This window comes from Geotrypetes seraphini, chromosome 1 (assembly GCF_902459505.1).
Source record: "Geotrypetes seraphini chromosome 1, aGeoSer1.1, whole genome shotgun sequence".
In the NCBI taxonomy this organism is placed as follows: Eukaryota; Metazoa; Chordata; class Amphibia; order Gymnophiona; family Dermophiidae; genus Geotrypetes; species Geotrypetes seraphini.
This window is the reverse complement of record NC_047084.1, coordinates 547387967-547400662: the sequence shown is the minus strand read 5'-3', so window position 1 is coordinate 547400662 and position 12696 is coordinate 547387967. Positions and strand designations below refer to the sequence as shown.

General features: G+C 43.0%; 1 protein-coding gene across 10 annotated transcripts in view; it reads left to right on the top strand.

Annotated features, from left to right (window-relative positions):
- The window catches only part of PPIP5K2 (diphosphoinositol pentakisphosphate kinase 2), a 501817-nt gene that overhangs the window by 255080 nt on the left and 234041 nt on the right, over nucleotides 1-12696 (top strand). For all 10 annotated transcript variants that reach the window (XM_033929166.1, XM_033929168.1, XM_033929165.1 and 7 more), the window contains 3 exons: nucleotides 48-230; nucleotides 5822-5963; nucleotides 6730-6953. In XM_033929166.1, the coding sequence (XP_033785057.1) occupies nucleotides 48-230; nucleotides 5822-5963; nucleotides 6730-6953 (549 nt within the window). The remainder of the gene's footprint in view (nucleotides 1-47; nucleotides 231-5821; nucleotides 5964-6729; nucleotides 6954-12696) is intronic.

The following is a 12696-nucleotide window of genomic DNA, read 5'->3' as shown; positions in this document are numbered from 1 at the left end:
GTTTTCTAGGTCTTTAACATGATTGTATCTTGTTGGCATTTATATAGGGACTTTTAGCTCTGGAGGGAGAATTGACACCTATCCTTGTGCAGATGGTTAAAAGTGCTAATATGAATGGTCTGTTGGACAGTGACAGTGACTCACTAAGCAGCTGTCAACACCGTGTGAAAGCACGGCTCCATGAAATACTACAGAGAGACAGAGAGTTCACACCTGAAGACTATGAAAAGGTAAAAGATGGAAATCCATGAAGGTGAATTTAACATTAAACTTAAATTTATCTCAGCTTGTTTAAGCATGTTTTATAAAATACTTGCTGTTATATTTCTGTTCTACCCATCCTAGCCCAGGTGGGACAGGACCTGACCAGGATAACCATCTGCAGCATCCCCTATCCTTCCTCTCCCTGTCCCATACTTTCTTGAATTCAAATACAGTCTTTGTCTCTACCACCTCTATTGGCAGACTATTCCACATTTCTACCATCCTTTCCAGTGCAAAAAGCACATGAATCCTGAACCTATGGGTAGTGCATCTTCACCTGTGAGGTATGTAGAAGGCAACATCTACATTTTTAACTCTGCCTCCCTGCATTGCTGGGCATGGCCCTCTCTCCTCAGGTTTTTTTTTTCCCTTCTGCAAGCTAATTGAGCAGATATTTCCTTATATATTACTCCTGAGTCTATCACCTCTTAACTTTATCCTATTCCCTCTCCTTCCAGAGTTTTCCTTCATTTGAAAAAGAGTCACCTCTTGTATTTAATGTCACAAAGATATTTAAATGTCTCTATCATATCCCTTTTCTCCTGCCTTTCTTGCAGAATGTACATATTGAGGTCTATAAATGTCCCCATGTGCTTTATGACAAAGGCCACTAAACAATTTTTTAGCAGCCCTCTATCCTATCTATATCTTTTTGAAGGTGTGGTTTCCAGAATTGCACACAGAATTCCAAATGGGGCCTCATCAAAGATTTGTACAACAACACTAGTGCCACCTTTTTCCTTCTGGCCATTCCTCTCCTTATGCACTTGAGCATCCTCCTGGCTTTGACCATCACTTTTTTTTACATGTTTTGCCATCTTAGGATCATCAGACACAATTGCCCCCAAGCCCCGCTCTTCTTTTGAACACAGAAGTTCTTTGCCTCCTATATTATACAGTTCGAAATTTTGCAGCCCAAGTGAATGATCCTGCATTTTTTTTAGCATTAAATCTTAGTTACCAATTTCTTGACCATTCTTCAAGCTTCACTAGATCATGCCTCATATTATCCACACCCTCCAGAGTGTCTACCCTGTTTGTATCATCTATAAAAAGACAAGCTTTACCAGACAGACCTTCCACAATATCATTCACAAAGATGTTAAAAAGAGCCAGCCCAAGGAGAGATTCCTGTGGCACTCCACTATAATATCCTTTTCCTTCGAGCAAACTCCATTTACCACTATCATCTGTCTCCTTTTATTTAACCAGTTTTTAATACAGTCTGTCACTTTAGATCTCATACTTTTTCCCCCAATTCTTTATTCTTTTTAAAAATTACAATAAGTGTAATAGTAAATACAACATTTTATACTCAAATACCACACTTAATATTCTGTTAATATCCATATCAGAATTAATCCCCCCCCTAATCAATCACAATTTCCAACACTTAAAATATCTATCGTTAACCCCATATCTAAATACCAAAATTCATTATCATGCCAAACCCCCCTTCCCCCTCCCAGATGTGAATTTTTAAAGGGAAAAAACAATATTTAGACATTACAATATTTTGTTAATAGCTCCCAAGTGTCCTGAAATTTCTTGAAATTCCCTTTCTGAGTGGCTAATGTTCTTTCCATTTTATACATATGACGCAAGGAATTCCACCAAAACTATAGTTAAGACTCCTCCAATTTTTCCAATTGCTCGTATTTTGTATGGCAACTCCTGTCATAATAAGTAAAAGCCTGTTGTTCTTAGATGATATTTGGCTTTTAGCCCTCATTAACATGCCAAATAACACAGTATCATAGGAAAATGCCACTGGATTTTCCAACAAACAATTTATTTGGCCCCATATTGATTTCCAAAAAGCCAAAATAAATGGACAATAGAACAATAAATGATCTAAAGTCCCTGCTTTGAGATGACAATGCCAACATCTATTTGACTTAGAGCTATCCAACTTTTGTAAACGAACTGGGGTTCATAATGCTCTATGTAACAGAAAAAACCACATGTCTTATTTATAAATCCAGCTATCAATTTATACCACTGTATGGCCTGGTGTCCCAGGAAGTCCACCTGAAAGCATAAGAATTCCAAACTATATTGATTATTTAAATTTTTCTATTCAGGGAACCCCGCCTGAATGTCCTGCTTAAGTTGCAACCATCTAAAACTGTGATTTATTAAGTCCAAATTTATGTTGCAACTGTGAAAATTCAAGCAACGTATTTGAACGTCTCTATCATGTTACTCGAGAGAGTATAGCTGCAACTTACCTAGACGTTCTTCATATGGGATATCCTTGAGTCCTGAGACTATCCTGGTGGCCAACTGTTGAACCGATTCTATTCTCAGCACATCCTTCTGATAATGTGGCCTCCAAAATTGTACACAGTATTCCAGATGGACCTATATAGCGGCATTACCACTTCGGGCTTTCGACTGACAAAACTTCTCCGGATGCAACCCAGCATTTGTCTAGCCTTGGATGAGGCTTTCTCCATTTGATTGGCTGTCTTCATATCTTCACTAATGATTACTCCCAGGTCCCGTTCTGCAACAGTTCTAGTTAAGGTCTCACCATTCAGAGTGTAGGTTCTGCATGGGTTTCCGCTACCAAGGTGCATAACTTTACACTTTTTGGCATTAAAATTCAGCTGCCAAATAGTAGACCAGTGCTCCAGTAAAAGTATGTCCTGTGTCATAGTGTAGGGCATAGTGTTTGGAGAATCATTCCAGGCAGGATTGTTAGTTTGGCTAAGCAGTAATACAAAATGTATTCTCTGTTTAGATGCCAACTTCCCTCTAATCATGTTGGTTTCACCAGGCTCATGATAGTTGTCCAATAACCCTCTTCTCAGAGGCTTGATTCTGGCAGCTTGGGAGTTCCGCATGTGAGACTATAATGCTTGCTTATCCTTGGAGGAAGCATAATTACTTACCTGTAGCAGGTGTTCTCCAAGTACAACAGACATATTTTGTCACAACTCTTCCTCCTCCTCTAGTTGACTTCTTAGCTTTGTTACTGAACTGAAGGTCCACGAGCTGACTTTGGGCGGAAAGGCGCCAGCACTTGCACGGTACGGGTGGTTTTAAAGTGACAGTACAGTTTTTGACTGTCCATGCCAGGTTCTGTGGATGACATCACCCACGTGTGAAAATATATACCTGCTGTCCTCGGAAAACACCTGCTACAGGCAAGTACCGTATTTTCTCGCATATAACGCGTGCGTTATACGTGGTTTTTACGTACCGCGCATACCCTTGCACGTTATATGCGTGAGCGCGTTGTACAAATTTTTTTTACATAGTTTCCCCCCCCGACGTCCGATTCACACCCCCCCCCCCCGCAGGACCGCTCGCACCTCCACCCCGAAGGACCGCTCGCACGCACTCCCACCCGCACCCCCACCCTGAAGGACCGCTCGCACCCCCACAGCCACCCGACCCCTCCCATCATGTAGAAGCTCCTACCGGTGTCCTGCTGCTTCCTCTTGGCTTTCCCGACACCCGACACGATCGGGGCAAGAGGGAGCTCAAGCCCTCTTGCCCCAGCCAACCGCGGCACCCCCGACACGATCGGGGCAAGAGGGAGCTCAAGCTCTCTTGCCCCCCCAACTCCCCGACACGATCGGGGCAAAAGGGAGCCCAAGCCCTCTTGCCCCGCCGACTCCCCAACTCCCCGACAATATCGGGCCAGGAGGGAGCCCAAGTCCTCCTGGCCCTGGCGACCCACCCTAGTTGTTCGGGCCAGTTGGGAGCCCAAACCCTCCTGGCCACGGCGACCCCAACCCCGCACTACATTACGGGCAGGAGGGATCCCAGGCCCTCCTGCCCTCGACGCAAACCCCCCTCCCCCCAATGACCGCCCCCCCCCAGCCGACCCGCGACCCCCCTGGCAGACCCCCACGACACCCCCACCCCCCTTCCCCGTACCTTTGTGTAGTTGGCCGGACAGACGGGAGTCAAACTCGCCTGTCTGGCAGGCAGCCAACGACGGAATGAGGCCGGATTGGCCCATCCGTCCCAAAGCTCCGCCTACTGGTGGGGCCTAAGGCGCCTGGGCCAATCAGAATAGGCCCGGGAGCCTTAGGTCCCACCTGGGGGCGGGGTCTGAGGCACATGGGCCCAACCCGACCATGTGCCCAAGGCCCCGCCCCCAGGAGAGACCTAAGGCTCCCGGGCCTATTCTGATTGGCCCAGGCGCCTTAGGCCCCACCAGTAGGCGGAGCTTTGGGACGGATGGGCCAATCCGGCCTCATTCCGTCGTTGGCTGCCTGCCGGACAGGCGGGTTTGGCTCCCGTCTGTCCGGCCAACTACACAAAGGTACGGGGAGGGGGGGTGGGGGTGACGTGGGGGTCGGCCAGGGGGGTTGCGGGTCGGCTGGGGGGTGGTCGGAGGTTCTTGGGGGGGGCGGTCGTTGGGGGGAGGGGGGTTTGCGTCGAGGGCAGGAGGGCCTGGGATCCCTCCTGCCCATAATGTAGTGCGGGGTGGGGGTAGGGGGTCGCCGTGGCCAGGAGGGTTTGGGCTCCCTCCTGGCCCAAACAACTAGCGGGGGGGGGGTGTCGCCAGGGCCAGGAGGACTTGGGCTCCCTCCTGGCCCGATATTGTCAGGGAGTTGGGGAGTCGGCGGGGCAAGAGGGCTTGAGCTCCCTCTTGCCTCGATCGTGTCGGGGGTGCCGCGGTTGGCTGGGGCAAGAGGGCTTGAGCTCCCTCTTGCCCCGATCGTGTCGGAGAGTCGGGACCGCCAAGAGGAAGCAGCAGGACATCGGTAGGAGCTTCTACATGATGGGGGGGGGGTCGGGAGGCTGTGGGGGTGCGGGTGCGGTTGGGAGTGCGTGCGAGCGGTCCTTCGGGGTGGGGGTGCGAGTGGTCCTGCGGGGGGGGGGGGTGAATCGGACGTCGGGGGGCATCAGGCTTTCAGGGTAGGGACAGGACTTCAAGGGGGAGAGGAGAGTAGGGGCGGGCAAAAGGAGAGTCGGGGTGGCCAGAGGAGAGTCGGGGCGGGCGAAAGGAGAGTCGGGCAGCATGCGCGGTATACGGGTGTGCGCGGTATATAAAAATTTCTGTACATAAATTTGTGTTTTTCGCGTGCTATACCCGTGTGCGCGTTTTACACGGGTGCGCGTTATCTACGTGAAAATACGGTAACTGCTTTTTTTCAGGAGAAATGAAAATCTAAACTGTATTATTAAATGAATCAATAATAGGAATGAATTGTTAAGAGAGTCTCTACAACCTTGTTGTTTGTTGGAAACAGTTTGCCTTGTAGTCTTTTTTTTAAGATTAAATTATCCAAAATATATCTTTAGGTTACATGTTGACAGTAGAAAATCAAAATCAGATTGTAGAATAAGCATAATGCTACTTTAGAGTAGCCTTGTAAAAAGCAAACTTCATTGAGGACTACAATGTCATGTCTAATGTTGCCATAATACATTTGTTGTTTAGTTTCTTCTTTGTGTATCACAGTATTCACAGGGATGTTGATCAAAAATTATATGTATTTGGATCTAGCATTCATGATTGACAGAATTGCTCATCCTGTGAGCAATTTCAAATGCATTCTCCAAGCTAAAAAGTCTTTATCTCATCCTGTAGCTTACTCCAACAGAAAGTACATCGCTGATAAAATCTATGCATATCATAAAAAATCCAGTGAAGACTTGTGACAAGGTTTATTGCTTGATCCAGAGTTTAACTTCTCAAATTAGGCAGCGAATGGAAGACCCCAAATCCACAGGTACTGTGCAATATTATTTTGTATGAAAATATCCATATTTTATTTTCCTAGTCTTATTTAGTGATGCATGTGACTAGATACATTAGTCCATTCTAAGATCTAATTGATTCTGTAATTTGATAGTAGATCATTGATCTGTTATGAACTTTGCTTGTGTACCTAATTATCTTGCGGTATATGAAAAACATCTATTACAGGTGAGCAGTGATGCTTTTGTATTTATGTTTATGAACTTCCCCTGTTAAGCTCTTCTATAACTCATAAACATTTTTAGGTCTACTCCCATGCACTGGGAACTGTAAAATTCATTCTTAAAACTTCATCATGTGCTGTGTGAAAATTGTATACTATATGTTATAAAGTAAGTATATATTTGGTTAGTAGTATTAAGTTGATTGTCAAAACAGCTTGTATGATTTCAGTGTTTTTTATTTTTTACAGGGATATTACAAGAATGGATATCACAATTATAATATTTCTAAAACACAAATTCTGTTATCCTGTGTTTGAAAATTTTTAAAATGTTTTAGTGCTGTATGATATGGTATTGACTGGCATTTATGTATATCTCTGTGGTGTAGTTATAAAACTATGCAGATAAAAGTAGCAGCTCAATAGGCAAAGGCTAGGTCACTAATTTTGCTGCTGCACTGCAGGTATAAATAAATTGTAGCAATCTTCATATTTTTATGAACTCTGACCATGTCCCTCTTTATGTATCCTTACTGGAGCAACAGAACTAAATGTTTTTAATGTGTCTCTTCAGATATTCAGCTTTACCACAGTGAAACGCTTGAGCTCATGCTTCGCAGGTGGGCCAAGTTGGAAAAGGACTTCAAAACAAAGAATGACAGATATGATATCAGCAAAATCCCTGACATTTATGACTGTATAAAATATGATGTCCAGCATAATGGGTCACTGAGGCTAGAAAACACAATGGAACTATATAGGCTTTCCAAGGCATTAGCAGATATTGTTATTCCTCAGGTAATAATTTGCTAACCTTGGTATTTGCATTCATGTGTAATTACAAAAACTGTTTCTGTTTTTTAAATACCAACCTGTCATTAACATTTAAGATATAGCTGGACACTTGGTAAGTCTCTTTCAGTATGATGTGTTTACCATCTCTTTTCTTAACTTGTCTAGTGTGTTACTTCTGAAAGTGCAAAGCAAAGCAGAACACAAACCAAATGTGAAGTAAAATAGTGAAGTGGGCCACAGATGGAACAATGAGGCAGAGCCATCAAATCATAGGAAGCAAATTTTATTGATGGACCTGACATGACCTGTGTTTCGGAAGATGCCTGCAACAGAATTCTGGATGTCATTCTAAGTTTGGGTGTCCTTTCAAAAATGTTATTTCACATTACTGGCAACATAAGAACTTGGTGAACGTACTGAACACTTGTCAGTCGGGTCAGTAAGATAAACACTTATGAAAATAAAAAAAGACATCTCTTTACTTCAGTTAGCTCTGGTACCGTGTTTTCTCAAAATGCATGAGTTGCTGGCAGAGATGTGCTTTTTAGAATAGTCCTATATCCTCCTTAGAACAACAGACATGCCCCTGAGTTTCTCCTTCCTTAGAATAACTGATCCTTGTTTCTTAGGGTATAGAGTATAATGTCTTTTTTTCATAAGCAATCAACTTACTGGGCCCTTACTTATAAATCCTCATTGAATTCCCTAAGTTCTTATGCTACCAATAATATGGAACAGCATTTTTGAAGGGACGCTCAACTCAGAATAAGGACATACAGACCCCTGAGGCAGGCGTCTGCTGAAACACAGGCTGCATCATGTCCTTCAATAAAATTTACTTCCTACAATTTTGTTTGCTCCACCTCGTCATTCTGTCTCTGGCCCACTTCACTGTTTTGTTTCTAGTCTCCTACTTCATCAATGCTTGCTTTTCTTTAAACTTGGTATGTTTTGGAGGGGTTACTGGACTAGGGATGTGCATTCATTAGTGCACATTTGGTTCGTTAGGATGCCTTTTTTTTTTTATAATTCTTTATTCATTTTTTCATCTTTCAAGTGTACAATACACATATCAACAATTAACAAATCACTTGAAAATCTTATCAGCAATGTCTTTATATAAATAATAATCCCTCCTCCCCCCTTCCCTCCCGCCCTGATGTTAATTTTCCAAATAACTCTCCAATACCCTCCCACCCCCCTTCTACTATAAAATGGTGTATCATTCACATTCACGTTAGGATGCCTTTGAAAATTTAGTGTATCCTAAATCATTTTAATACATGTTCACCTACAAATTAATGCTTTCCAAGTCTGTTTAGCATGTATTAAAAAAATTTAACATAGTAGAAAATGCACCCAACTTAGGGCTCCTTTTATCAAGGTGTGGTAGGCGGTTAACGCACGGAATACCACACGTTCAACCGCCTGCCGCGCTAGTCACTAACACCTCCATTGACGAGGCGTTAGTTTTTGGCTTGTCGCAGGGGTTAGCGTGTGATGAAATGTCCGACGCGCCCGTAGCGCACCTTGATAAAAGGAGCCCTTAGTGTATCACTTCAAATATATGCATCACCTCAGTATCCCAAATAGAATGTGCATACACATAACACTAATCGTAACTTTTAGCGATTTTGGACTGTCAGAAACATCACTTCTTCATCAGTCCATCTTGGAATATAAATATTTTTTAGGAAACCTTTTAGTATGAATTAACTCTGTATAGAGATTGAAATTCTTAAGCACTTATCGGGGGTATTAGGTGCCAACACAAATCCATTTTTTGTCCAAACTGGGCTGTTTCAAGGCAAATTCCCCTATATAAATATAAAATAGATTAGAGATTGAAATTTGTCATAAAAAGTACATATATTCTGTGCATATATCTAATGTTCCTCAGTTTAACTTACTGAAGTGCTCTAGTTGCAGAATGGCTGCAGCGTTTTTTAACCTTTCAAAATGTCACAATCATATGATCAACTCATCCAGTGAACTTATCCCAGCTCAGATAAGTGTCATCCATTCAATTTCTTTATTTAGTCCGAAGGGTTCCACCGCTTATAATTTAAATATCCAAAACTGCTCTCTGTAGTTTAAATGTTTTTGTAAATTGCCTCCCAACCTCCCTCTTTCCACAATTTCAAGAATCCGCCATTTCAAATCTTTTATAGTATGACACTCAGTTTACCAATGAGAGACTAGAGGAGCCTCCTCATTTTTAGTGCAAATTTTGGACTTACATTCTGTAAATCTCACTTTAATTGCCCTACTGCTTCTACCCACATATACACGTGGAAATGGACATTGGATAGCATACGCTGTAGTGCAAGAGTCAGTCTCCCGGTTTATTTAATTGTATTGAAAAGCCTCTCCAGGTCATCCCCATCATAGCATATTCACACCATTGGCAGGAGCCACATTGTTGTTGATCAGCAGCCGTGTCCTGATTGTTCCATTTATTGTGTGTGTTCACTAGTTCAATATTTTTTTCCCTCATATATGCAATCACTGGGCGTTCTTGGAAACATTCATGCAATTGTAGTACATGCTAATATTAGTATATACTCTGGCTCACATCAGCAGTGTGTGTCAAACGGTAACACACATACTCGTAGTTTATTGACCTCCTTAGGTCTATGATATTGCAATAATAGTTGACATGCATATTTTGCTCTAAGCCAGGCTTTGTGAGCAGCTTTATGGGGATAGCCCTGTTTGAGAAATGTATTAAATAGAATCCATTCCTATTTTTCAAATTCAATATCAGATGAACATAACCTTCAGATTCTTAGGAACTGGCTTACAGGCAAGCTCTTCTTCAGCCCATAAGGATGGAAACTATGGAATCTTAAGTAATTATTATGATCTCACTTCTTTGCGATATATCATTGTTTCAAAATGATCAGTTTCCCAAGTAATACCAATATCTAAAAAGTTAATACTTGTAGTATAGGTCAACTTAAATTTCAAGTTGGGATTAATAGAGTTGATTCAAGTTGCAAACTGTAACAGTCTTCATCTCCTAAACAAATGAAAAAAATATCATCCAGATAATGTTTCCATAGTGCTACTTGTTCAAATTGAGGAGCTGAATATATATGCCTTTCCTCAAATTTTGCCCTATATAAATTGGCAACAGTTGGGGCCACCGTAGCACCCATTGCGACTCCATATATTTGTAGATAGTATTCATCCTCATAGACAAAATAGTTTCCACTAAACACTAACTTAGCCAGTTCCATAAAAGATTGAGTAGAGATTTTAGAGGTAGGGAAAGGTGTATACAAATTTCTTCAAGAATCTCAAGCACTTTCCTATGTGGAATATTTGTATATAGAGCAGTTACAACCATGGTAGCAAGAATAATATGTCATCGAGAGATTTAAACTGTAGATAATACTTACACTATATGTGTATTATCTTGTATAAATGACCATATATTAGGCACATGAGGTTGTAATATTTTGTCCAACAAGAACGATTCCAAAACAGAGTTTCTTGTAGACACTATAGGGCGCCTGGTGGGTTAGAAATGTTCTTATGAACCTTAGGAAGAAAATAAATACCTGTATATGGAATTTGAGGATGTTGATTAATAAGAAATGAACTTTCTTTCTGCATAAGCATGCCATTTTTATGTTCAGAGATAACAAGATCTTTAATACTGTGTTTCCCCGAAAATAAGACACTGTCTTATATTAATTTTGGGCCCTAAAAACGCATTAAATCTTATTTTCAGGGAAACAATGCCTAATCACAAGCCCGCAGCATTTTTCTATCCACCTCCCCCGCCGACCCTTCCATCTCTCCCTCCCCACGCCGACTGCAAGACCAACATACCATTACCTTCCAAACAGCAGCGTTGCGGCAGCAATCTAAATGGGCTGCTTCAGGCCTTCTCCCACCAGGGTGTTCCGTGTGCTATCAGTGATGTGGCAGAGAAATGCCAGGCAATGTCCCGCAGCAATTGCAAGAAACTGCAGGAAAATCACTTGTCTCCAGTAAACTCATGTTCTCCACTACCAGGTGCAATAAGAACTCAATGAGCTCCGTCCAGCGGCAGAGCCTGCACAAAAGACTCAAAAGAACATAAGAATTGCCGCTGCTGAGCATCATGCCCAGCAGTCCGCTCATGCGGCAGCCCTCTGGTCAAAGACCAGCACCCTAACCGAGACTAGCCCTAACAGCACACGTTCTTGTTCAGCAGGAACTTGTCTAACTTTGTCTTGAATCCCTGGAGGGTGTTTTTCCCTATAACAGCCTCCGGAAGAGCGTTCCAGCTTTCTACCTCTCTCTGGGTGAAGAAGAACTTCTTTACGTTTGTACGGAATCTATCCCCTTTCAACTTTAGCGAGTGTCCTCTCGTTCTCCCTACCTTGGAGAGGGTGAACAACCTGTTCTTATCTACTAAGTCTATCCCCTTCAGTACCTTGAATGTTTCGATCATGACCCCTCTCAATCTCCTCTGTTCGAGGGAGAAGAGGTCTAGTTTCTCTAATCTTTCGCTGTACAGCAGCTCCTCCAACCCCTTAACCATCTTAGTCGCTCTTCTCTGGACCCTTTCAAGTAGTACCGTGTCCTTCTAAATGTACGACGACCAGTGCTGGACACAGTACTCCAGGTTAGGGTGCACCATGCCCCGGTATAGCGGCATGATAACCTTCTCTGATCTGTTCGTGATCCCCTTCTTTATCATTCCTAGCATTCTGTTTGCCCTTTTTGCTGCCGCCGCACATTGCGTGGATGGCTTCATCGACTTGTCGATCAGAACTCTCAAGTTCCTTTCCTGGGAGGTCTCTCCAAGTACCACCCAGGGCATCCTGTATTCGTGCATGAGATTTTTGTTACCGACATGCATCACTTTACACTTATCCACGTTGAACCTTATCTGCCATGTCGATGCCCATTCCTCGAGCCTGATTATGTCATGTTGCAGATCTTCACAATCCCCCTGCGTCTTCACTACTCTGAATAACTTTGTATCGTCCACAAATTTAATCACCTCGCTCGTCGTACCTATGTCCAGATCATTTATAAAGATGTTAAAGAGCACGGGTCCAAGCACCGAGCCCTGCGACACCCTACAGGCTCTTCCAGTCCGAGTATTGTCCATTTACCCCCACTCTCTGTTTCAAATGCTCCAACCAGTTTTTAATCCACGTGAGTATTTCACCCTCAATTCCATGGCTCGCAATTTTCCGAAGTAGTCGTTCATGCGGAATCTTGTCAAACTCCTTCTGAAAATCCAGATATACAATGTCGACCGAATTGCCCTTGTCTATCTGTCTGTTTACTCCCTCAAAGAAGTGCAGCAAGTTCGTCAAACACGATCTGCCTTTGCTAAAATCGTGCTGACTGGTCCTCATCAGCCCGTGTCCATCAAGGTCTAAAAATTGCAATATAAGTATTGAATGGGTTGTAGGGACATGTAGGAACAAATCCTAACCCTAGATCCAACACATATATCTGGGCTTGAGTAATAATTTTAGAGGAGATATTTATGACTGTTGTGGAGGTGGTGCTTTCTTCCGTATGTTATATCTCAGGTTGCCTGCCCCTTGAGCTATCGTGCCTCCATACACTCTTCCTCTTATTGGAAAAACTGCTGAACCTGTGAATTTCCACTAGAGCCAGATTCTTCTGAGCTGGTACCTGATTTGCCGGATGTTTGCGCTAATGCTACACGGGCTTTGCCTTCTGTTAGTTGTGCTTGCTTGCCCATGTATAGACTTTATTCTGCATATAG